A 27,339-nucleotide genomic window follows, 5' to 3' on the forward strand; every position below is an offset into this window, starting at 1 on the left:
TCTTAGAATTGGGAACAAAACACCCATGGAAGGAGTTACAGAGATAAAGTTTGGAGCTGAGACAAAAGGATGGACTATCTAGAGACTGCCATACCCGGGGATCCATCCCATAATCAGCCTCCAAATGCTGACACCATTGTACACACTAGCTAGATTTTGCTGAAAGGACACTAATATAGCTGTCTCATGTGAGGCTATGCTGGGGCCTAGCAAACACAGAAGTGGATGCTCACAGTCATCTATTGGATGGATCATAGTGCCCCCAATGGAGGAGCTAGAGAAAGTACCCAAGGAGCTAAAGGGGTCTGCAACCCTATAGGTGGAACAACAATATGAACTAAGCAGTACCCCCCAGAGATCATGTCTCTAGCTGCATATATATCAGAAGATGGCCTAGTCGGCCATCATTGGGAAGAGAGGCCCCTTGGACTTGCAAACTTTATATGCCTCAGTACAGGGGAATGCCAGGGCCAAGAAATAGGAGTGGGTGGGTAGGGGAGTGGGGTGGGTATGGGGGTACTTTGGGGATAGCATTGGAAATGTAAATGAAGAAAATACCTAATAAAAAATTAAGAAAAATAAAGTAAGCTGCCAAAGAGATAGTATGATATAGAGTTTAAACATATACAAGAACACTATATGTTTTATGAGTACGGGTGGGTATAGAGGGCTTGACTGATATACATTGGTTTTGGAATTCACATTAACCAGGAATGGGGAGGAGGGTGGGCGGAGGCAGGTGTGTTACACCTTTTGAATCTGTGAGGTGGTAAATGGGCACCTGTTATGTCATAGTCTTTACTTTTTTGCACTCTTGAAATATTTAATACTTTAAGAAACATATAATTATCCATCCCACTCTTGGTGTTTAGTTCCCCCCTGACAGGGACAACTGCAATTACCAGTTTCTTACATGTCCTTCTGGAGATAACTATATGTGCATGGTGTATAGCCATTGTATATAATATGCTTATAAGTTCTGTAAGTTAAGAGTAGTATATTTTTCTATTTTCTTTAAAAAATATTTAAACAGTTTTATCCCCCAATGTGTATGTGTGTATATGTGCACATGAGTGCAGACACACACACACACACACACACACACACACACACGTGTGGATACATACACATCTTATATTTATTATATATTATATAATCATATATGAAATATAGTATATATTATATGGTAAATATACTATAAAAGAAATATTACATTTATATATTTTAAACCATCATATAGAGAGTGGTACACACACCGGCCTGTAGCCTGTATCTCCCTTTTTTTCTCTTGACAGTGTTGTGGAAATAATTCCAACTTTACCTTTGTGAAACTTTCTGTAATTCTGCAAATAACTCCACTATGTGAATAATTAGGTTATATCCATCTCTCCCACCATTGCAAGTTCATTGTAAACACCCATTGTTTCTGCCAATCTGCCACCAGTCTTGTGTAGCAAAGATGAGTGCTTTAGTCTTCTTAATCCACAGTGCTTTCCATTCTAGCTGCAGTGAAACACTGAGCTGTCAGACTAGGAGGTTTGCACAGTGCCTGCACTAGTTCCCCTCTTTGTTGAGTGAGCCCAGGTACCTGTCTAGGGAATTCATAGGTGTCATTCAATGCTTCATTTCCCCTTGACACCCAGGTCTCCAGCTTTCCCCTTTCCAATTGTTGGCAGAACCATTGCTCCCAGCACTTGGGCTGCATGTTCAACAAGACCATTATTTAAAAAGAATAAACTCATATGTAACTATAATAAGAATAATGGGATAAACCATAAAACTCACACCTTAATGAACTGGCTGTCTTTTTACCATCATCTTATGCCCTGGAGGTTCTTTCCTTTCTGAGAGGGTATGGAGCAGCGGGCATGGTGGGGCATCTATTTCCCAATGACTCCATCTCCAACACTGTATTAGTATCTTGCAATGGGCTGTAGTGAGAGTATTCCCTTTATAGGTTTAAGCTTATCACACAAAAAAGTTAAAGCTAACAAGTCCCAAGCAAAATGATAATGACTTAGTTCAGACTATCACTTATTGTCAGATATACAAGCATCTTCTGTCTAAGTACCTACATTATAGTTTTTCATGTCAGTGTTTGTATGTGTGTGTGCATGAGTGCATGTCTGTGTGTTTTATGTATGTGTGTCTGTTATGTATATGTGTATGCTTGCATGTGTGTCTTTATGTTTGTGTGTGTTATGTATACATGTGCTTAGTGTGTGTGCATGCATGTGTGCATGTGTGTCTGCTTGTAGGTATGCATGTGCACGTGTGTGTTTCTGTTTGTTATGCATATGTGCATGTATGTGTCCATGTGTTTGTGTGTGTGTGCATGATATGTGTGCATGTATGTGTCTTATATGTGTGCATGTGTGCATATGTGTGTAAGCTTTCTACAACTCTTGCAGCTACAATTGGCAGGACAGGGGTTCCTCCAGCCTCACTTCTACCTCTATTTTGCTGACGCATTATCTTGGATGGATCTTTGAAAGAAAGTGTGCTTGATTTGCTTTGTTTTCTGAGACAGGGATTTACTCTGTAGCTCAAACTACTCTGGAACTCATTTCATAGTCCACACTGGTGATGGACTTGGCTTGCCCTTCTTGCCTCTGCCTCCAGGTGTGGAGATTACAAACCTGTACTACCATCCAAAACTTAGAAATGTTTTTCTTTAATGTGTAGAGTATTTCTTCATAAATTGAGACCTTCTTATAAGAGAGGACCAATGAAAAGTGGTCAGCATAGGGCAGAGGTCTGCACTGATCCCACCTCCACTCAGAGCCAGTGAATGAACACCCAGGCTTAGCTCACCACTGACCCCAAGAAAATTCCAAAGATGGGATGCATAATGAGGTTCTTCTTGGTATGACAGTAAGCAGCCAGCTTCCTAACCTGAGCTTCTGATCCTATCTACCAGATTCGAGGGATGGATGAAGTCATATCTGTGGATGCTCCTAGCACCTGAGCCTACAAGCCCATGCAGACCTCCATATGGTGCTGGGATGACTGCGAAGTCATAAGACTATTCTGATTGAATGTAATGGGCCATAGGGCACAGGGAAAAAGCTAGGAGGAGGAAGTGTTAAGGGATGCTGGGGACAAGGGACAGAGGTGTGTGGGGCGAGGGAGGAAGCAGTGCTGTGGGTGATGGAGGTCCAGCCCTGAGAGCTCTGTTGGTCTTTTAGTGGCTCACACTCCAGGCCCTGGGGCTGCTTACCTTGCAGCATTGCTGACGTAGTATAGTAGTTGAAGGGCACATTTTTCACCATGTATTCCTCAGGGTTAAGGCTGGACAGCTTTGCTCCCACCAGCACAGACTTGCCTGAGCCTGCAGGGCCAACTAGCATAACCGGCCGCCGCCGTTGCATGAGCCGCTCCATGAAGTAGCACACCCGGATGGTCTCACTTGTGTGTACCAAACAAGCCTGGAACAGAATGTGATAGGCATGTCACACAACATTATGTTCTGGGACACTCGAGAAGAAGAGATTCTGTCATAGGGAAGCCTGCCTAATAAGGATTGGTCTGAGTATCTTTCCTAACATCTACTATGTGTCCACCTTGTAAACCCCCTGTTATTGCACCATGGAGTTCAGTAAAGAGTGTTCTCTGACTCTCTAAGGTATCTCCAAAGGGACAACAGTATCATCTGGCCTTGCTATCTCCTGTCCTCCATCCCTAATGATACTCACTGGGTTCTCTATTTGCTTCCTTTCCTACAGGGGACCTTGGGAGTTCATTGCACGTATGAGTTGAAAAAGAATACAACTGGGGACCAACTGGTTTATACAAGGTCAAGCACTCGATACCAACAGGGGTCGCTGCTGAGCACCCTCATGGGCACCATGCCATTGGTTGGCCATTCCTCCCACTTACCTGCAAAGGCATCTCTGGGTCAAATTCAAATTGGGGGATGAGCTTGGCCCAGAGCTCAAATTTCTTGGTCTCTGGGTCTATGTAGTAGTCAAAGACAGTTCCTTGGGAAGGAAACTTGACTGTTTTAAACTCAGTCAGCCACCATTTGCTGAACTCTGCCCGGTAGTCTACAAGCTGCAAAAACAAAGCAGGTCAAAGTGCAGGTCTGATAGAGCCCAAGGGGTCCATGTAGGTAGCTCTGGTACTGATAAACGTTGGGGTAGGGGCACAAAGAGTTCTTGTCTATGTATATCTTTAGGATGGAGCAGTTGCCTGGAAAGACAGAGCTCCTGGAGCATCAAGTCTGTCCAGGACCAGAAGGCAGGGGATACCCTAAGGCAGAGGCTGCCCTCTGGCAGTTGCTAGGGTTTGTATGTGTCCTAGCACTTATATGCTAGAGAGTTGATGTCTCAAGTCATGTGTAATGGGGTTTCATGGAAAGGAGAATTGAGGTGAGATAAAGCCACATGGGAGGACCTTCATGGTAGTTTTCAAAGAAGAGAGACTTAAGCTAGCAATTTGCTCTGTTATCCATGGAATGCCCCCTCTGCCCTATTGTGATATATCAAGAAAGCAGGTGCAGTGCCAGGCTCCCAGAAGTCTGGCCTCCAAACCAAGAGCTAAACTTATATTCTTTAGAAATAACCTAGCATTTGGTACAAAGAAAATGAAGTAAGAGGACCACATAGAAGCACTTGGGTTGACAATGTGGTTACAACATTGGCACTGGAATGCATCACAGCTCCCCAAGAGCAGAAAGCATTGAAAGGGGGAAGGCATAAGAACACAGAGGGGGTAAGGAACCCCCTTGACAACTGGAAGAACAAGTGTAAACCATAACCTCCTGAAGAAAGAAACCACTTCCAAGACATCTGAAACTGGGCAATTTCATGACCTAAATAAAGGCTGATAGCAAAAACACAGAGCAGTTGAGCAAGAAGAGCCACAGAGGCTAGTTATATCCTTCTGGGTCTCACTTTTGTACTGTTAAGATGAAGGCTTTAGAAAAGAACCTTAGAAACGCCTCCTTCAAGACTTAATAGGAAATCCAAAAACAGCAGAGGAGATAAAGCCTATTGGTCTTTCTGACAGAAATAATAGGCTGTGTGTTAAAATTTCAATGCCTTAATATAAAGCACAAACCCTTAGAGGTAGAGTTGACCATCCAAGCATTCCATTGTGTCCAAGTTAAAACCTAGCAACTATCCAGCATGCTGCAAATACCCAGGCATAGGAAATATCAAAGAAAAGATAGACTGACCATTGTTGGAGACACCCAGGGAGGGTGGGGCAGAGACAGCATTCTAAGTCTAGATGAGTGTGGAGGAATGAATCTGAATCCTGATGGTAGTGGGGTACTTCTCATTTACTGTCTTCTAAGTAATAGAATTCCTTTGTTTCAAAATGAGGATGTAAGCTGACCTGGTGGAACATGTGAGTCCAGTGATCCAGAAGAGGAGGCAGGTAGATCAAGAGTTTAGGGCCAGCCTGGCCTATAGAGTGGAACCCTGTCTCAAAACAATAAGAACCTAACAGCCAAGCAAAATAGAAAAACTGAACCAAAAATAAGAAATGAGAATGGAAAGAGGCCAATGATATTGATAGGTTTATGTGTAGTTCTGATTCTGATTTCAATTCAGATTAAGGGGATGCTGCCGTTTGCTAACCATAATCCCAGAGAAAACCCCATTTGAACTCATGGATGAAGTCTTTGGAGACCATTTTGGTTAAAAGGGAGATCTCAAGGTGAGGCTGCTTCTGGAAAGAATCCTTTCTGCATCTCGCCTCAATTCATCCTTGATCTATCTGGTTAGTTCTTGACCGGGCTGGGCTAAGAGCTCTAATTCGTCTTCCTGCCAACCCCATAATCTGCCAACCCCATAATTTGGCATTTACTCTAAGCTTCCACTCTAGAGACAGGGTGACCACAGCTGGCTGAGCCATTGGTTCCCTCAGCTCTATAGGGGCTTATTGTAGGAATGCATTTTTATAAAATCCAGTCTCTTGTGTGCTTCATGTTCTGCTATAGTCATGCTCTTTAAACTACATAACAGTAACACACATTACTGGCATCCCATTTATAGAGTTTGGGGTCTGATTTCACCACATTCAGTCATCACAATGCTCTGAATTGTGCTGGCTAGTTAGAATGATCCCTGTTTTGTATATATAAGCTCTCACCCCCAGTCTTGCTCTCTCTCTACAATGTCCCTGTGGGAGATCACTTTCTGTGATTGTTGCAAAGCATTCACCAGTAATGTGTTACTATTTTGCTTTTTAAATTGAACTTTCCACACAGGCATAGGCTCCATTTTTGTTTGGTGTGTGGTCTTACTGACAGCTAGTTAATTGAGGCACCATTAGTAGTGCTGATGCAAATATCTGGCCAAATTCCTATTCTCTAATTTATATCACTCTTTGGTGTTTGGCTTTAATGTAGGTTATGTGGGATTCCAGGCACTCCCTGGTGCTAAAAGCTTTCTACTGTGTCTCTCTCTGTGGGCCAGCATGGCTGGTCATAGTTCCAAGAGTTTAAAACACCTGGGAGAGTGTTTTCTTCCAGGCTTTTAGAAAGAGTGGAGTAGATTTAAATACCTCTACATAGATTGGAAAATTGATCAGTTGTCCTTATCCTGCTACCCCACTGCCAATGTAGATGAGAAGCCCAGGAGTTGCTACCTGACATCTCAGCAGCTGGAAGGCTAGAGACTATATTTGATAGAAAGCATAGGTCTCTGCATTTTGAAAAAAATTTCAAGTCTCATCCAACCTGCACACTCTGTCTTTGAGGGTGTACTGGCTACTTTTGTGTGTCAACTTGACAACAATAAGAGTCATCAGAGAGAAAGGATCCTCAGCTGAGAAAATGCATCCATGAGACACAACATTTTCTTCATCAGTGATCAATGGCAGAGGGCCCATCCCATTGTAGGTGGTGCCATCCCTGGGTTGGTAGCCCTAAATTTTATAAGAAGACAGACTGAGCAAGCCAAGGGAAGCAAGCCTGTAAGCGGCACCCCTCCATGGGCCTCTACATCTGCTCCTGTCTCCAGGTTCCTGCCCTGCTTGAACTGCTATCCTGACTTCCTCCAATGAAGTATAAGCCAAATAAAACTTTTCCTTTCCAAGTTGCTTTTTGGTCATAATGTTTCATGACAGTACTAGAAATCTTAGGAGTGGAACTTCAAAGCAGTCTGAAGACTGCACAACATGCAATAGTGGATTGGTGCTAGAACAAGAGATTTCCCCATGACCAGACAGTGTTTATTCCTCACTCCTTGTCTTTTCAGAGTTTTCAAATATGGCTTTGTCTGGCAAGTCTGAATGTTTTCAGTTTTCTTGGACAAAAGAGCTCTAGAGGGCTTGGAAGATGTGTTAGTTGGTCAAGTGCTTGCCACACAAACATGGGACTCCAAGTTCAAGATCCCACACTCATACAAAAGTTGAGCACAGCAGTGCATGCCTAGGTCTCTAGGGCATACTGGCCAGCTAGTTGATCTAGGTTAGTTGATGAGCCTCAGATCACAGTAAGAAACTATTTCAAAAATAAGTTGAAGGGTAGTTGAGGGGGGATATGTGACACTGACTCCTGATGTCTACATGTATGTGCATACATGTGCAGGCACACACACACGTGTTCACACACATATACACACACAGCTGGATCAGAGGGAATAAATCATAACTCTGATAATTACAGCTTGTCTGGCTTCTAGTTGTTAGACAGTACCAAATACTTCTGTAGAGCTAAATATTTAGGTTAGGAGACTATTGCTAGCAAACATGTATTGACACCAGCACTATTCTTAGAACCTTCCAAGTATCCACATTAGGCAATTAGAACAATACCATCATCAACAACCCAGGAGCTGTCATTATCCTCTGGACACATGGGGGGTGGGAGGTAGGTGGGCAGGGGAGAACAAGGAAGAGACAGGTTGAATATCTCACTCACAGTATCCCAGGTAGTAGTGACAGTTACAATTCAAACACTGTTTTCTCTTTTCCTTTTCTGTTACCCTTCTTTCTTTTTTCCTTCTCATTTTCTTTCTATTCTTGGTGGTTTACTGTTGAACTCCTTATTAATAAGTGGAGCTACACATATTCAATGGGTACAATTTAGTGTTTGGAGCTAAGCACATACCCATGAAGTCATTACTATCGTCAATGCACAAACCTCTGCAATGCCTCCCAGTCACCTTCCACTCCTCGGATTTCTACTATGACCGTTGTGTTTTGGGATAAGCATACCAAGCATACAATCTCTTTATGACAGGGTAAAGTTAACAGGGAGGTGTTAAGTGAAATAAGCCCAACATGGAAGGACTGACCCTCCATATACGATGAATGTAAAAAGTATCCAAATGCCTAGAAGCAGAGGATGGAATAGTATTTGCCAGAGAGTGTGGGGAACAGAAAGTAGTAAGCCTTTGCCAAATGTTTCATTCTTACCAGGTGAATAAGTCTACAATGAACAAATCTATATAGAATCGTGCCCATGGTTAATAACAATTTAATGTGGATTTTAAAATTTGCTCACAATAGTCCATGTTCTTGACATCTTCATAACATTGCACGATAGCTAGACTCAGTGAAAAAACACTGGTTTGTATACTCTTGAATATGTTATGTCTAGATCAGACATACTAAAGTAAAGAAAGGGGCTATGAATATGGGAAGGGTTAGGGAATTGAATGCTGGGGTCATTGTCTGAGTCAGTGTCTCTCTTCATCAACAACATGAGGCTACAGTGATCACCACCCAATGGCAAATGTTACTTGGTTTCCTACTTACAGTTAACATATGCCTGACCTTCTCTGTGCTTAAGGGATATAGAGACTCCCTGGAGAACTCTGGCTGGCTACAGAGTAGCACATGCTTTTGAAGATTCTAGAAGGGTGAAGACAGTCCTTCCATTTAGATTTCTATAGTACAACATCCTCTGACCCCTCTCTATAAAGTCCAAGTCATCTGACAGAGCATCATATATACATCCCCACAGTTGTCTAAGCCCCAACACTGCACAGCTTTCCACAAAAGCAGAGGTGTGCTCCTCAACTCAGAAAGTAATAGCTCCAAATACACCACACTCTCCTCTGTCTCAGCCTGTGAGGCCTCTGCCAAGGGATCCATGCCGTTAGTAGCACAATGTGCAAGAAACTACTCCGGTGATTTCAAATAACCGCAAAGTTTAGTAGCCTACCCTCCAAGTCTGTGGGAGTGTCAGTTTTTGCTGCTGTATACTACAACATGCTGTTGATCTCAGTGTGCTATCTTACCTGATCTTGGACCACAGCACTGCCAAATGCCCAGATGGCAGCAAACACAAAATAGAGTTCATATATTTCCTTGGGGCAGTCTGCAGGGATATCTTCCTCTGTCAGGAGGCACTCAAGGAGGTAGCACAGCATCTGGATCATACTCTGCTCTGGGACTGGAATTATCTTCTTAAATCTGCAGAGAGAGGGGAGAGGGAGAAAGAGAGAGAGAGGAGCTAAGACTCCATGAGCATTCTGCTCTTGAGACACAACTACACAGCCATGGAAGACCATTGGTTTCCATGGAAGCTCATGGCATTTTTTATGTTCCTTGGGAGCACAAAGGATCATGTGTGGGCCTTCTCTATCCTCAGGTACTCTAGGGTCAGTTTCCTTTTAGAGTTGAGCCTGATGGAGCCTTCTGAGATAAGGTTTCTTGTCTCATCTCTCCTCTGATACCTTCTATTCCTATCTTCTCCTTTGTTTGCATGGAAATTTATTTGGGGAATGCAGGTGTGGAACAAAATGAACCAGCATCTATGTTTTTGCCCATCATGCAATTTCTTCAAAGCCCCTAAAAAAGAGCTAAATTCTGAGGATGTAGCTTAGTGGTAGAGAACTTGCTCACTATACACAAGATCCTGGGTCAATCTCCAGCACCATCTGTGAATGTACACATACACACATGCATGTGCACACACTCATATGGCCATATAGTTACTCTCATACCACCTCTCTCTCTCTCTCTCTCTCTCTCTCTCTCTCTCTCTCTCTCTCTCTCTCTCTCTCTCTCTCTCTCTCTCTCTNTCTCTCTCTCTCTCTCTGACACACACACACACACACACACACCCTTCTATTCCTCCAACTGTGTGGACAGTATACATCATGTAAACATATAGCCAGTTCATATTACATTTTGCTATGGGGTGCTGTCCTACTAGGCTGTGGGAGGCAGTCACTGTTATCCAGTATTACCAGATGAACAGCACTACCAACAGTCATCTTAAAACTCATTTACTGCCTTTGGGCCTCTAAGTTGACTGGCATCTCCTTTCTCCAACTCTTTTGTTTGCAGCTGCTTGTAATCTGTCTGTAGTTTTTACAACAGCACGCATGTGTGGTCTAATGGTAGACATAACTTCCATGAGTAATGAGGAAGGCAACCCCTAATGACCCATTCATCACTTGTTCAATACATACTTATGACAGAATAATAAAATGTCATCATCTCTGGCTCTATATTGGATAAGGCACCAGAATAAAAGATACCAGTTGCCTCTCTACTACAAAATGTGGTTCCAGACAAGCCAGGTGGGACCAACTAGCAACTCTGACCTCTGGCCTTCTTAGTGGTATTGAGGGTCAAGGTGATTTCAGTGAGAACTTTGGTTTTCGGCAGATACACTATGTCCCACAGGGAGGCGAGGGTTTTTCCTGAGGGAAAAGCAGGGAACAGGCTTCAGTTGGGTTGCTCTGAGCTGGAAATTCTGATGTCTGAGAAACACAAGGGGCTCATGGATCTGAGATCATTTGTAGAGAGGTTTCTGCTGAGGCATCCTGAGCTCCAGTTTGTCAAAGCAAGGGAGAGGAAAAGGTTTTGGGGTTTCCAGTGAGATCCACATGTATTCAGGGCTGTTTGCAGGCTATAGAGTCACCTTGCAGAATTTTGCATGACCAATAGCACATCACTGGATAAATGAGTTGGACACATTTCTTTCAAGAAGAGTAGACGGGAGAGACTAGTGATGAGGAGGGCTACAAGGAGCTCCCACGTGTCCCAAAGGAAGGAGTTAGATTTTGAGAGCTATAGTTATAGTAGCCATGGATACACAGTTCCAGCCAAGTGACATGCCCCCTTTCTTTTTGCACTGTCTTCTTTCAGCTCTGAGGGATGAGACGGTGCTTTTACAGATGGGAAAGAACAGAAGATGAACACTGCCCTTCCTCACCATGGGGCAGTGCTTCTAAATCAGAAGTCCCCATTGTAAATAAGGTCTGGTTCTCTAAGTTTTCAGTACACTGCTGCATGCACATATGGTGCATGTGCGTGTGTGTGTGTGTGTGTGTGTAACTAGAAGTGAGTATACAAATATTTATTACCAATGAATGACCTGAAGCCCTGCAACCATTGACTCCGATCTTTTGTAAGTATTTGTTTGTTCGAGACAGTCATTTTGGCAAGTAACTCAATCTTGTACCAGTCTTGTAACTCAATCTCACCACACCTTCCTCAGTTTCACAATTACACACATGTGGGGCCATACTTATCTCACACCTAGATCTTACTCAAGGGCAGGAGAGGAACCAGCTCTATAAAACAGTTTTGCAGGGACCCTAAAGTTGATTTATAGTTAAACTTTATTGAATGAATTATACTAAAGACCCTTACTACATGAGCTCTCAGATGATCAGTGACACGCAGGCTGCCAGTATCTTCAGGGAATAAACTGGGAGAAGTTTGATAACAGCTCAGAAGAGATGGGTGGCATGTTTCCAATACATATAGCTTTAATAGCAAATCAACTGGGAAATTTTACAAAGCAGAGGGATCTTGGCATGTTAGGGAGTTTTCCATCCCCTAGTAAGAGAGAGTGCCAACAGCAGGCAGCAGTAGGCACAGCTTAAGGCAAAGAGCCTCAGGAAGTCTGTACCATACTTTTTGAAACAGATGTTTTAGTGAGACTACCAGAGTGTGCTGTAATGGCAGGAAGAGGAGCCATACTGGGAGAATCCTCTCTTCTTAGCACTGTAGAGGAGCAGCTGTGAAAAGCCATCTTACAAAGACCCATGCTGAGCTGGTGGTTGGGTGGCACAAGGCCATCTGCAAGCCAGTTCTCGAGAGACTGAGAACAAGTGTCATAGGATGCTATAGTGAACCTGGTCTAGAATTGTTTTAGACTGCTGGGAAGAAACCACAAGTCAGAGCCATGCATGGTAGTCAGTGAGGTGGAAACATAATCAGAGCCAGAGACTGCAGAGGAATAAGTGGTGTGGAGAACATGAGGAAGGACTGCCTGGGGAAGAGTCAGTGTTACTGCCAGATTCCTGAAGCCCACCAAGAGGTGTGGCCAGTGTCTGGGTGCCTGGGAAGGAATACTGAAGGACTTAAGGTTTGGAACCCTCAGAGTATGACAGACTAAAATCATGCTCTCTCCCCACCCAGCTATCTCTTCCACATTGATCCCTCCTTTGCTTTATACCTAATGCCAACTTTGCATGTGACCATGCCAGAAGATGCAGAATCAGCTTTTGACAAAATCCAAGTGTCTTCATAATAAAAGCTTTGAAAACACTGGGAACAAAAGAAATACATCTCCAAATAACAACATCTGCATATCAAAAAGCCTATAGCCAACATCACAGTAAGTGGGTAAACCTCAAAGCATTCCTTTTTAAGTCAGGGTTAAGGCAGGTTGGGTGTCCACACTTGCTCAGAATAGCACTTGAAGTCTTAGCTAGAGTAAATGAAAGAAATATGATTGGGAAAAGAAGTCAGAGTATCCTAATGTGTAGATGATATAACAACTCCCTAAGGAAACTCTTAGATATGATTCATATTTTCATAAAAACTAATATACAAAATCAGAATCATACTGGGGCAAAGGATCTGTGGTTAGATAGGTCATAGGCCCTAGGGGAAAACCTACTAACATTCTGCTAAACAGACACAGTACCCAAACAACTCCTATGACTCATTGCTGTACCCATAGATTAGATTAGTGCATCTCTCAATTCTCACTTGAGAAGCTTCTTGCGGTAGATGGGGAGTAACCCAGAGCCTCACTACTGTTCAGTGGCAAAGAATAAGAGACTGTGGTGTGTTAAGCCACAAACTAGAAGTCTGTACATCTCCCTGAAAGGCTAAGGGGTTATAGCAGAAGGGGTGGGAGGTGTAGAAAGATTATGAGAGCCAGAGATAGTAGGCAGCTATAAGGAACAAGTATTTGTTTTGTTGTTGTTTGTTTAGTTGGTTGGTTGGTTTTTGATATGCAGGGTGGTTGAATGTATGAATTTAAAATAACCATGAGTACATATACAAGACTAACATGAGCTTAGGCCAGACAAAAGCCTGGAAGAAAGGAGGTTGGAGAAAAGCCCTGACCTGGGTGAGGAGCTATTGGTATTTGGTAGCTGCTGGGAGAGGAAGCATCAGTTTTTGTCAAGTTTATGACCCATGGCAGATCAGAGACATGGGTCTGGGAGGAGTTCAAAGAGGGTGAAATAAATGTGATTGGAAAATATTACATGAAATTCTTAAGTATAAAATATTATCAAAACTAATATCCTTTCTAAATACCCATAACCAGCATGCCAAGAAAGAAATGTGGGAAACACTCGTGTTCATAATTTTTTCAAAAATAAACCTTAACCTAACCAAACTAAGGAAGCAAAAGACCTCTATAAGGAGAACATGGAATATCTAGGAAAGAAACCAAACAAGATATCAGAAGCTATAAAGGCCATCAGTACTCATGGATGAAAATAATTAACAATGTGAATGTGTTACAGAAGGAATCTAGATATTCAGTGTAATATCTATAAGCGTTCTAATGACATTTGTCTCAGAACTAGAAAAAATTAAGTCTGTATTGAAACACACAATGGCATGGATATAAACCAATCTTAAGGAGATATAATATAACACAGCCAGAAATATCACATCACCTGATCTCAAATCATGCTACAAAGCCATAGTGACAAAGACAGCAAGATATTGATTAAAAAAAAAAAGCAGGGATATAGAGCAACAGATATAACTAAGAGTCTCTATATCAAACCCATATAGATACAGACAACAAAGTACACATTGGAGGAAACACAGCCCTTTATCAACAAATGGTACTGAGAAAACTGAATCTCTCTGTGTGGAATAATGAAACTAGATTCCCATTTGTCAACCTGCAAAACAATTAACTTCAAATCATTGATGATCATAATGTAAGACCTGAAACCTTGACACTGGTAGAGACAAAAGTAGGGAAATATTTCAGGATATAGTCATAAGCGAGGAGTTTCTGAATAGGACTGTAATTGTTCAGAAAATAATGTCAATGATTGATCAGCAGAAACTCATGAAATTATAAAGCTTCCATGCAGAACAGGAAATAATCAAGTGAAAAGACAGTCAACAGAAAGAAAGAACACCTTTTCTAGTTATATGTCTGATAGAGATTGCTATCTATAATTCATAAGAAAAAAATAAACAAAAATGCAAACAACTCAGTGGAGGAGAAGCACTAATGAAATGAACAGATAGTTCTAAGAAGATGAAGTACAATGGTCAGGGCACAGGTGAAAAAATGTTCATCTTCATTGGCCACCAGAGAAATGCAGATCAAAACATTTCTGAGAGTTCACCTTGTTCCAGTCAGGATGGCTGTCATTGAGAAAACAAATAATAACAACCACTGGTAAAGGATGTGGACAAGAGAGAACACTTATATATACTACTAGAATGTAAACCAGTCAGTCTACTATGGATATCACTAACAACAACCTAACATATGACCCAACAATACTATGCCTGGGTACTTACTGGAGGGTATCCAAGTCTACATATCACAGAGTTGAAGCACTCTCCACAATAGCTGAATTATAGACTCAACCTGTTGTCCAGCAAGATAGGATGGATGGAAAAATGTGATTATTTACGTATATATGTATATATATATATATATATATATTCATATATATGTGTGTATATATATTTTTTTTCTCCTGTCATACAAAGGAATGAAGTTGTGCCATTTGTAGGTAAATGAATGCTATTTGTATTAAGAAATGATTATATTAAGAAAGTGAATCTGGTTACAGAAAGACAACTATAATTTTTCATTTGCAATTCCTAGATTTTATATAAACACGTAAGAGCATGTATGCACTCATGATGGTGAAACAAAAGTGAAACTTTTCCGGGAGAACAAAGATAGATATGAGGGATATCCACTGAGGGTACAACATATGTAATTGCATGGCAATGTCTTTTTGTGACACAGTATCATGTATAATGAATATATGCAGCAAAATCAAACAATTTTTATATGTGTTGGTACACCCAGGGTCCATGCAGAAACTAAAAGAAGAGGGACTAGCTGTTGTACAGCAGTTTTCTTGGAGACTGAAACATTCTATCCTGTAGGAAAGCTTTTTAAGGTACAAGATAAACAACTCAGGAAAGCCCTGGATTCAATAGGTCCCTCCATCCACAATGGTATATAAACAGGAAAGACTGCTGAGAGTTACTGTCAGACAGGCCAAGCTGCAAAGAAGACTCTGAGACCAGACTAGCTGCTTGGAAGAAGCAGAAATGAGTCTAGATACCTGGAGAAGGTTTAGAGCAACTAAGTCACTTGGAAGGGCCACTCTCCAACCTGTTGAACTGCCTGCCGGCTGGGTTCCTCAAGGTTCTTCCCAGCTTTTGTGAGCTGCTGCCATGTTGGGATGGGCTTTGATGATACAGCTGTCTTTGAGTCATTTCTGCTTCTATAAGTAATGTCTCACTCATATTCCTGCAAGTAACCCTAATAAAACTCAATGGTCTGGTGGCATCCATACTTTGGTTTCTTACGGGCTTCCTATCTAGGACGTGTGTATTGTGTCTCTCCAGGAAATCTTGTGTCACACAATACCAGCCCATCTTGCTACCACCTCATCCTTCTTCAGTACTATAGCTGCATAAGGTGTTTGCTTGCTTGCTTCAGACATTACTGCCCCTCCCAGGGTCTGCTTGCTTCCAGAGATACATCATATATGGAGGATGCAGCACACAGAGCCACGAGAGGCTGAATGTTGAATGCTTTTCAAAGACTTCAGAAGAGGAGAGTAATCATGAACACAACACACAACAGAAACATCAAAAACAGAATCAGTGTTTGGTTAACTATTTAAAATATACCACTATCTCAACTAGTAGGCTACAGCTCCATTTCTGGGTAAAAAGAATGCATTGTTAATGTGGGTGTCTGTGCTTTTTTGAGTGGGGGTAGGGTAGGGTATATAGAGTAGGAGTGTCTGGGTCCCCTATGATTTTGCCTCCTGGTCAAATCTCCCTCCCAACTGCCTCTGTCCTTGTCAGCAAGTAGAATCAGGCCACTGATTAAATAGATATTGAGTAGTGGGCTTTATCAATATTGTCTCTGATCGTCATTCTTGGCCAAATTATGGTGTTAAGTCCCGGGGCTACAGAATAATGTATCAAATGGAGCATAAATGCATATACTAGCCAGTAAATTATAAGTGAACAGAGAGAGAAGTAGGCTTTAAACTTGGGAGCCTTTCTGTTGACCTATGTCCTATTCTTGCTTTAATAGTTCTTTGCTTAGTCAAGCATAATTAGTCTTTTGTTTAAGTGACAGGTGGTGCTATAGTATGCATCTGGAATGTCTCCTAGCACCAATGTGTTAGTACCCTGGGCTCCAATTTAGTGCAATTGGGAGGGAGTGGAGCCTTTAAGAAGAGGGGATTAGTGGGGCCTCTCGGTGACTGCAGATGTGATTTTGCAAAGATATGGCAGTCTGATTTGTTCCTTCTTTCTTTTACTTCCCAGATGTGAGATGAATGCTTTGGCTCTGACACATGCGCTGCCCATGTGTCTCTACAGACACCCTCAAAACAGGGTCAACCGATTATGGACTAAAGCTGCAGATCTGGAGCCAAGGAAAATCTTCCTTCTTCACAAATTAATTATCTAGGGTGTTTCTCTTTTGCAGGGATGGAAACCTGACTAATGCCAATGGTTAGAGTAAAAGCAAACTCCCTGAATCTAGCCTTGGCAGGACTGGTCAAGGGACCTATCATATTAGATCCCACAGGATTACACACAGTCATGAACAGGATGTAGGTCTACATCCTTGAAAATTGTATCCTTTTCACCTAGTTTAGTTGGAGGGCCAGCTGCTTGCTCTGTAAGTCAAAGGCTCTGGGTCCAGGATGGCTGTCAGCCATTATAGACATTTGTCTCCCATAGACAGAACCAGGTGGCTCTTAAGAAAAGCACTTTAAGCCAACCCCCTTCTTCCCTCTCCTCCATTTCTATCTGGTTGACAACAGGCATCATATGGCCATCTTAATGTGTGTTTCGTCTGCTAACTGCTGTGTCTAGAGGACTCTGGTTTTAAGAACAGGACAGAACATCAGCAGGGTTTCAACTTCGAGCCAGAAAGTTCTTTATGACTTTATTGATGTAAATTTTTTTTCCTGTTTCTTGGCCTACCTGGTTCTGAGTGTATCCAAGCAGGTAGGAAGGTATTTGTCAAACAAGATGGTCAGGTTGGCTCTCTCAGTCTGGACTTCTCTCTGATCAATCCAGCTGCTTACTGGAGGGTTCCATCCAAGGTCTGCAGGGTTTATGTACAGGATCCCTGAGTACACAGGAAATATGGTTAAGTGAATATTCCATGCATGTCAGTAGATTCTTCATACAATAAAGACCACTTCTCAGTATGAAAAATGTGCAGAAGACTGGACTGGGACCTGGGACTTCGCCTAGGTTAGAGATGTACATAGATTTGCTGCTGAGGACTAATGCCAAATCAAAGGATGAAGGGAGAATAGTGATGGAGAAGAACCTGGGAAAAAGTCTAGGTAGGAGAAAAGAAAGCTGGTATTAATCAGTAATGGTTGTCAGAACATGTGAATGGGATGTCGGCCCAGTGAGGGAAGTGGAGGTCCCCTAAGGATATGTCCACGTCTTAATTGCTGCACACTCTCAAGTTTGCAGTATTTACCAAAGGCCATTTCTGGATATAACAAAGCTGAAGATCTTAAAAGGAGATTGTCAAAGATTATCTAGATGGGACATTTGTCAATGTAACTACAAGGGAGAAAGAGAGAGAGAGAGAGAGAGAGAGAGAGAGAGAGAGAGAGAGAGAGAGAAGAAGCTAGAGTGCCAAGTGCATAGGCTAAGGGCTGCCTAAGCTTAGAGATACAAGGGTTAATGCTCCCAAGAGCCTCTGGAGGGAGCCCAGCCTTGCTGTCCTTAATTGTGTATGTTTGACTTAATGAAAACATGGGCAAATACACTTTTGCTGTTTCCAAGGCTACCAAGTGTATATAATGTGTTACACCTGTCGCAGCCACCCTGGAAAATGAACAGAGAAGGGACGCCACCTGCTCTCCAGCCCCATGTTCACCAACCTCAGTGTAGCTATTTAAAGAACATCTGACAATTATGTCTGAGATCATAAACTTTGGTTTCTTTGTTATTTATTCATTTTATATTATTTTATAAAAGCTTTGAGTAGTTATAGTGAGATATCCATGATATATAAATTGTCACACATTTAATGTAGACTTCTTGTTAGTTTTGTGAATCCAAGTATAATCTCACCATGATGGCAGCCACCAATATGCCCATCACATTAAAGGATCCTTATGGTTCTCATGCTCTGCTCTGTTTTTGTTTGTTTGTTTGTTTGTTTGTTTGTTTTTTGAGACAGGGTTTCTCTGTATAGCCCTGCCTGTCTTAGAACTCACTTTGTAGACCAGGCTGGCCTCGAACTCAGAAATCTGCCTGCCTCTGCCTCCTGAGTGCTGGGATTAAAGGTGTGGGCCACCACGTCTGGCTGCTCTGTTTTTCAGTAAGATCCTAGCAACTGTATCTTCCTACCTTCAGCCTGAACATCTCATCAAAAAGGCCCCCTTTTATCCTCTAGTCTCTGCTAATAAATTGAGTGGGTGCAGACAGGGGAGAGGTAGGATCACACTGCCACTTGCCATAAGGAGTTAATGAGAAGCAGTGATGATGCCTGTCTCCACTGACAAGGAGGCCAGACCTGGTCTGGATCTCGTCCAACTCAAGACATTCCCATGCGTGTACAGTTGTATGGATCAGGGGCTATTCCCCCTTCCTTAGACAGAACACTTTTCCTGAAGGTACAAGGCCATGTGGGTGGCCTAAATCTCATGGTGTCTTTTTGCTCTTGTGGGCATGGTTTAAGGGTTGAGAACTTGGCTAGAGTTTGAAGGATCAGGTTTGTAGCTCTTGTCTGGAGCTTCCTTCAACACATGACAAAGCCAATGTGCATCCTTAAGCACATTCTTCAACGGAGCCGTTTGACTTCACAGCTCAGCCATACCTGCTCTGGAGACGGTTGCTGGTGTGGCTGTGCGCAGGTGGCTGATCTCGAAAAGAAGACGCATGGTGGGGTTAAGGGGGATTCTCTCGTTGCTTGCCAGGGTCAGTACCTGCAATCCACAGAAGGGATAATCGCTTAGGAGGAAGCTGTGGTCCTGTCATGGTTTGAAGCTAAAATGGCCCATAGGCTCATGGGAACAATTGATTGTCAGCTCACAGTGCTGTTGGGAGGTTATGGAACCCCTGGGACTTGGGGTCTACCTGGTGGAGGTGGGTCATTGATGTCACCTGTGAGGGTTACAGTAGGGTGCTATTTCCAGTCCCATGTTCAAAATCCCATCCACCAAGATGTGAGGCCCCAGCTCCATGTGTTTGCTCTTATTGTGTCTTTCCACCATGATGAAACTGATGCAAGTCAGTCCTTTCTCCCTTAAGGTTCTTCTGTCAGGTGTTTAGCCACAGAGAAAAAGAAGTAGCTAATACAAATATATTGGTAGCTAGTGGGGTTTGATGGGCTCTTGTCAGCTGGGGATATGGATATGCTGCACTTTGAATACGTTCCCCAAACGCCATAAGAAGTAGAATTTTAGAGCTGGCTAGACCTTGAGGTTTCCATCTGGGTACATGGATTAATGCTGAAATATGGGCTCAAGTCTGAATTCTACCCTTCGCTTTCTCTTGTCCTTCTCCTGCCATTCAGGCCCAGCTTCCCCACCTGTAGCCCTGTGATCAGCCTAAGATGGAGACTGGTAGATCCTGGGAGAGAAAGCAAGGCATGATGGCAGGTAGCTAAGTGATCACAGGTATCAGTGAACATGATGAGAAGAGACTCTTGGGAGGCAGCTTCAGTGAGACAGCTCATTTTAATGGGGGTGGGAGAAACTAAGGCTATTTAAACTTTGGGGGAGTGAGTAGGGGCTTTCAGGGTGAGTGTATAACATTGGACATGGCTAGGGTGCTGTGGATACCTCATTAGCACAAGGAGGGATTCCAGGGGCTGCTAGGGAATTACCTTATGAAGAGAGAAAGTTTAATCTGGCTACTAGGATACATGACATCCTACTGTGAGTAGAGGTGGGGCACAGGCTACACTCAGCAGGATATGCAAGCCCCTCTGCCCCATGGAATCCCTCCTTGTGCTAATGAGGCATCTGCAGCACCCTAGCCATGTCTATTTATTTGGCTCACAATTCTAAGAGAATGGAAGTCTAAGATCAAGGGACCATACCTCTAGCCAGGCAATCCTGTTTAATCCCAAGAAGAAAGAATGTGGGGTAGGGGAGCCATCGAGCAGTGGGGAGCAGACCTTGAGCAAAAGTGGGTTCAAGCTGAATCCAAACCCTGGAAATTTCACCCTAAGATGGACACTTCCATTCTCTTAGAATTGTGAGCCAAATAAATATCCTTTTCAGTCTCCAGTATTCTGGCACAGAGCATGAAACATGGACAGGACTGGTTCTCACTACCCTTCTACCCACCATAGTATTACTATGTAGCCCAGGCTGGCCTCAAACTCACTATGTAACCAAGGTGCTCTAGAATTCAAGATCCTCCTGCTTCTGCCTCTTGAGTGGTGGGGTTACAAGTATGTGCTCTCACACATGAGTGTTTTCTCTAACAATCCCCTCTCTCCATTCTTTTGTATCCTTTCTTCCCTCACCCTTGCACCTCAGTGAGTCTGGAAAAAAATGTTATTTAAACACTGCAAATTGATGCTGATGATTTGAATGAACCAGACCATATTGGAATAATAAAACTATAAAAAGAAAGAGACTTCTGCGTTATACTTCTGCTCTTCCTTCTCAGCAGCCCCGCTGGGAAACTATGCATTTATTCTAATGATTCTATGAATCTGGAGTCATTTGAACATTTCCAATCTGGACATGGTTTTTAAACAAGTTTAGAAGCAGCTCCCAGCATAACAGCCATTTTACTGAGTTGTAGTTAGATTCCACTGTAAGAAATAACATTTACTCTCTGGGGATATGCATTTATCATCCCATAGGGTGTTTGACAGACTCGAGATGTTTCTCATATTTAGTTTCCTTATTTATTAAGGGGAAATGAATTACAAAAAAGATTTGAATGGATGACTAACATTTTTTCTCAGCTCTAAATATTAAATGAATCCACAGACAGGAGATTCTGAAAGTCATGAAAACCACACCAAAATTGGGGTGGGCACTGGCAAGGCCTCTTAATCAGGTCAGAGTGGGGACAGGTAAGTGCTGGGGGATTTTACTGAAGACATCACAATTATGTGATGGCTGCTTATGCTAGGCTGGCCTTCATGTGGAATCAGGGTTTCCAAGTGTGCTGTCACACTGGAAATTTGGCTTCTCAGAGGAGCATTGCATGGGGGTCTCCCCACTCCCCAGAGATGACCATGGATGACACACCGCCCCCAGCATGATACCTTGTTATCATCCATGACTGTGTTCAGAGACTCTATCCACATCGGGTCTATATCGCCATCCAGTAAGATCCACTTGGGCCCATCATGAGAAATGATGGCAAGCTCTCTCATGATGGAAGAGAACAGTCCTGAAAGGAATCACAGACAGCTGCTTTTCCACTCCAGCACCGACCCTCCTTCTCTTAATTAACACAGCTTCCTTGCATTGGCTACCACACTTGGAGGTGCAAACGGATGAGAGACAGGACAGACCCAGCTTTGTATCTTGCTTTACCTGGTACCTGACCCACATTCCCGAGGCACATTTTCTGTGTACCAGACTAGTAACAGATTGGCAGTAAGGACAAATCAGTAGCTGCCTTCTTGATGGTTCAGAATTTTACGTTCCAAAGGACCCAGCAAATCATTTCAGCAAGTGATTGCATCACACGAGAATTACACCACGTTTTTTTGAGGTGAGGTTTCTGAGCTTTGTAATCACAGCCTTAGCAAATCAGGTTTATGACGGGCTTTTGGAGACGATTTCTTTCACTCTCACTATCATTACCTGGGAATCTATACATTAGTTTGGGTAGGATTGATTTGTATATTAAATTCTCCTACTAAATAATAGGGTCTCTCTCTAAAAAATTAATTCAGATATTGTCTTATGCCAATACTAAAATGATATAGTTTAAAACACCTATTGCATTGGCCAAAATATTCCTGAATATTTCATATTTTTGACATTAATTTGATGGGGTTTTCTCTATGGTTTTCACTTTTTGCTAGCTATTGCTAGTGGAGAGAAAAGCTACCAAATTTTACATATTTTATGTTCAATTATGTTTAATAAATTGTCTTATTAATTCCAGTGATTTTTTCCCCCAATAACGTCTTCTGGATTTTTCTTACTGTAAAGTTGCAGAATTAAAAAACTCAAACTTTTTTCTCTTTTTATTTTTCCAGTTTGCACCATATGCTTCTTCATCGCAGTCTCTGAGCCGCTGGAGCAGACCTGAATAATGATGAGAAGAGGCTTCCCTGACTGGCTCCCCTCCCTGAGGAAGAGGATATGCATAGTCATCAGGGAGGGCTGCTCTTCCTGAGGGCTTTAGGTACAGTGTGTACCATATTGGGGGGAGGGGTCCATCAGATCTCATTTCACTTAGAACTTTCTGCTATGGAAGCAGCTATGGAACTTTTAGTATCTATCAATCAAATTAATTTCTCTTTTACTTTATCAGTGCATTTCATCACCGTTTTATAAAACCAATTGTCTGGCCTGTACTCGAGAACTCTTTTGAGACTGTTGGATTCTATTTATGGTTACTTGATTTAGAATTTTCACATCTACAGCCATAAGATCATGATTTCTCCTTTAGTTCTACATAAAAGCTGGTATTGAACTTATTCTGGATCCACAAAATGATTTCTGAGCCGTCATCTGATGGTTCAAAAATTATTTGTTCTTGCCTCTCTTCTACCTGCACATGATAATCTGCACTCATTTACCCAAGCTCCTTACTTGCTATGGGCCAATGGTGGCTCATTTCCATCTTTCTCAGGAGTATCTATCTCAGATCTTATGTCATCCGCCAAAACATTCTTCTTAAATCTTGTTTCTACTGCTTACTAATAGTTTCTAAAATTCTTAGAGCATGTTCATACATGTGAGGTGTGTATGGAGAACACAGGAGAGGCTTGGGTCTTCTTCTTAGGTGCTATCCATTTAGCTTTCCTTGAGACAAGGCCCCTCACAGGCCTGGAGCTTCTTTCTTTTTGTTTTTTTTGTTGTTTTTTGTTTTTGTTATTATTGTTTTGTTGTTTGTTTGTTTGTTTGTTTGAGACAGGGTTTCTCTGTGTAGCCCCAGCTGTCCTGGAACTCACTTTGTAGACCAGGCTGGCCTCGAACTCAGAAATCTGCCTGCCTCTGCCTCCCAAGTGCTGGGATTAAAGGCCTGGGGCTTCTTAAGTAAGTAAGGTTAGGTGATAGTGAGGCCCAGAGCAGTCTCCTCTTCTGCAGCACTAGAGTTATAGGCAAGTGACACTGCAAGGCCTTGAAAATGTGGGTTATGAGCTCGGCTCTTGGTGTTCACAAGTTAAGTACTTTAATGACAGCTATTTCCCTAGGCCTGTCCTGCCTCTTTGTATACACATACACACACCCTCACTCAGGCACACAACCTCACACATGCATGTACATGCACACATGCACATACAATAGACACTGCTTCCCCACCAAGAATGCTCATAAGAAACTTATTGATATTAAAAAAGCCCAAAAAGCAATATTCAGTGTAATTTTATCTGTTTGCTTTTGATTGTTTGATTTGTTTCCTTCTGACTAATTTCAGATTTTATCTTCATTAGTTTCATTTCCCTCAGGTTTAGGTTAATTGCTCAGCGGGGATAACAATTTCCTTTTTTCCCCCAGTTTATTTTCTTGATAGAGTTTAATAGGCTTTGGAGTTGAATATTCAAAAGACCCTCTGGATTCTGTGTAAACTGTCGCACTCAATGGTTCTTTGATGGGTCTCACCTTGATCACCTTCATGATTCAGGGTTAGAGAACCTATTTCTTGATTTTCAAGTAGGAGATCTTTTGGGGTTATTTTCTTGCTAGTTAATTATAATTCAGTTGCATTATCAGAGAATGTGGCCTATAACATGAGACTTCGGCATTCAATATATGTTTCTCTGAAGTTAGCTGAATTTTAAACTTTAAAAACTATTCCATGAACCTAGCAAGAAAGAAATATTTTCTATTTATGGAATGCAAAGTTGAAAACTATGTATCATTTTTAATTCAGTGATATATTGAGGATTCTTCTGTGTGTATACTTCCTTTTCTCTCTATGGATTTTGAAAAGGGGTATAGAAAATAGCACACTATATTTTTAGCAAATTCTAAAAAAAACAAAAAAAGAAACTCTAAAGGGCTATATGCCATTTGCCTTGAAATTGTCCTATTTCCTAATTATAGAATCTTGATTACAATATTGTTTCTGCAAGTTTTCCAAACATAATGTATAAATTAAATATAGTTTTAATCGGCATTACAGCAATGTTTAAAGTGTTGAATTATCTTATCAAGCTCAAAATCAATACGAAATAAACAAGTGTCTGAGAGCGTTCCAAAAAATTATAATAGAATTATGAGAGCCAGTTTATCTCATCAGACTATAAAATATGCCTCAGAATGGCTGCATCTGACATGGAATGAAACTAGCTTAGGAACAGGAAAAGCTGAGAGTGGACAGACTGGGGAGCCTGGAGTAGGAGGAGCTCAGCGTGCATAGGATTTAATATACACCAAGCTGGCATTTAGGCGCAGATAGAAAGAATGGCCTCTTTAATAAATGGTACTGGCAGAATCAATTGCCCATCTGGAAGGAAGTATAGTTGATTTTTCTACACTGCCTCTTACTAAGCCCCCAAATAAATTCCAGATGGGTTAAAAAACATGAATGTAAAAGAACCCTTATTGACCAAATTTATGATCTTATATGTGCAGCTGAAAATTAGACAGAGTTATAAATGAACAGGAATCCCAGCTGCTAAAAGAGTGAAACACACATAATTTCCTTTAAAAAAATGCATGATAAGTTATAGCATGAAGTTCTATAGAAACGCGATAGGAGACAGCATTAGCAAAACACATAATGTATCATAAACAGAGTTGTTTTTAGGGCTTCTGTTATGTGTATACATATGAATATGTGAACTCTTACACACTGATGCAGAGTAGCAAAGGGAAGCAAAACACAAGAGGCACAGCAGTAATAGCAACAAGAAGAAAAGCATCACTAACAGGGAAATAAAACCCAGAGAAGCAGCTCATTAGCTTTCCTTGTTCTGGGCCTTTGGCTAAAACTCCTAAATTAAAGAAATTCAGACAGTTTGACTCTGATGAAGTCAGACATTGAACAATTAGGAGAGACTGATATCTCCTCACCCAGACCACAGGGTTTGTGAGTTTGGAATTCTCTGCATCTCTGTGGAGGACAACATTAGCCTACAAGCTCTCCTAGGATAGAGTGGTTATCACCAGGCACTAGATTCAGACACTGTTACACAGCAGGCATCTTTCTATCACTGCCAGGGCAGTGCCTGTAGTGGGGAGGGTTCCTCTCTGGGATGCTGGCAGGTACCACTTCTTTGAGAATGAGCCACAAGCTTCCCTTCCTTGCATATCCCTTGAATCTATATGAGGCAATGCAGTCATTCTGGGTTAATTTAAGGACCTTTACAAGACGGGGCTAGAAGAGTTCTTAGGGGAGGGACATCTGGAAAGCCAGGGTTCTCCTCCCAGCCCAAAATGGCTTCTTCCTTTTTGATGCTCCTCTAATCATCTTTGGTGGTCCCTACAACCAGATCAGCATCCTCTTCTCTGCAGTTCACCTCTGGACCTTTGAGCCCGACTAGAACTCTATAGACAGAAAAGACTTTGCCTTGGAGTATCTCATTCTTACCATCCTTCCATTCTCGAGTGGCTGGATTGATGATGCCAAAGAGTTCATCATTTGTGACAGCTTTGGGGTTGAGATCAGTCCACACAGGGCGTCGTCTCATGATCTGATAGGTCTTGTGTAAAGACCTCAGGACCTGCGACTTCCCGGTACCAGCACCGCCCACCACGAACACAGAGTGCCTTACAGCTAGCAGCTCCTCCAGCTGGACCACCTGGGAGGGGGAGAAGCAGTGGGAGGGACAGGTTATCACTCCAACTCTGCTGTGAGCAAGGCTGGTGTGTAAAGTGAGGCTCAGAGTAAACCATGGAACAATGGGAGTGTTCATCACCAAATGCAGGAGTGTCACAGTTCCCTCATTTGTGCATGTGAGTACCAGTGGCTAACTTCTAAGAAGCTGCTAGATGAGGGGCATCCCAATTGCTGCCATAGTCTGATAGGGAAGAAAGTCATATTGGAAAATCATAGTACGTGGGGGGAAACATAACACAGGTATTTACGAAGTGTGTGGGAATCACTGATCTTGAAGACTACAAGAATAAGGAAAGGTTTAAAGAGAATAGGGCATTTGAACCAGGGTTCTATACGCAAATAGGAGTTTGCCCAGAGGATGCACAGGAAAGATATATTGGGAGACTTGGGGTCAGGAGTATAACAGCATACACAAAGGTTTGCAGTACAATATAGAGTGTGATGTAGATGGCTGGGTGATTTAGGGGGGATGGAGACAGAAAACACCATGGAGAAAGCGGTAGCATCAAACCACTATGGAGATGACAGTCAGACACTAAATTAAAGCTCAAAAGAACAAACAGTCTTGTAGACAGTCAAGCTCCTGCCATCGTCTGCTCCTTCAATGGCTACCTAAAGTACTGGAGATACAGCCCTAAATCCTTAGACTGGTTTAGAAATCCCTTAGGCAATCTTGTTCAAACCAAACTCCATTCTCATCTCTCATCCCCCAATATGCACATTTCCACCCACACAGACATTCATGCTGCTCACTGATGCTAATTTCTATGTCTCACCTTGAGCTTACACGTGCCCTTTCTGTATCCCAGCAATCGACAATAACAGAGTGGCTACTTTTCTGGCTCACTATTTGGCTGACAGCTCACCAAAGGAAGTCAGAACTTCAAGGGCTGGAGCCTAGTGAGAGGTGCTTAGGTAACTTAAATATATGCTAGTTATAGGGTTTCTTGTGATACCCTGTGAGACCTG

The 27,339-nt window shown here is 42.3% G+C and overlaps 1 protein-coding gene across 1 annotated transcript in view; it reads right to left on the reverse strand.

Moving 5' to 3' along the window:
- The window catches only part of Dnah9 (dynein axonemal heavy chain 9), a 333,710-nt gene that overhangs the window by 171,682 nt on the left and 134,689 nt on the right, over window positions 1-27,339 (reverse strand). The window contains exons 32-38 of the mRNA XM_021178488.1: window positions 26,122-26,332; window positions 21,668-21,795; window positions 19,253-19,361; window positions 17,389-17,536; window positions 9,198-9,372; window positions 3,880-4,053; window positions 3,221-3,428 (exon numbers count right to left, since the gene is read on the reverse strand). Of these exons, the coding sequence (XP_021034147.1) occupies window positions 3,221-3,428; window positions 3,880-4,053; window positions 9,198-9,372; window positions 17,389-17,536; window positions 19,253-19,361; window positions 21,668-21,795; window positions 26,122-26,332 (1,153 nt within the window). The remainder of the gene's footprint in view (window positions 1-3,220; window positions 3,429-3,879; window positions 4,054-9,197; window positions 9,373-17,388; window positions 17,537-19,252; window positions 19,362-21,667; window positions 21,796-26,121; window positions 26,333-27,339) is intronic.

The sequence above is a fragment of the Mus caroli genome, chromosome 11 (assembly GCF_900094665.2).
Source record: "Mus caroli chromosome 11, CAROLI_EIJ_v1.1, whole genome shotgun sequence".
Classification (NCBI taxonomy): domain Eukaryota; kingdom Metazoa; phylum Chordata; class Mammalia; order Rodentia; family Muridae; genus Mus; species Mus caroli.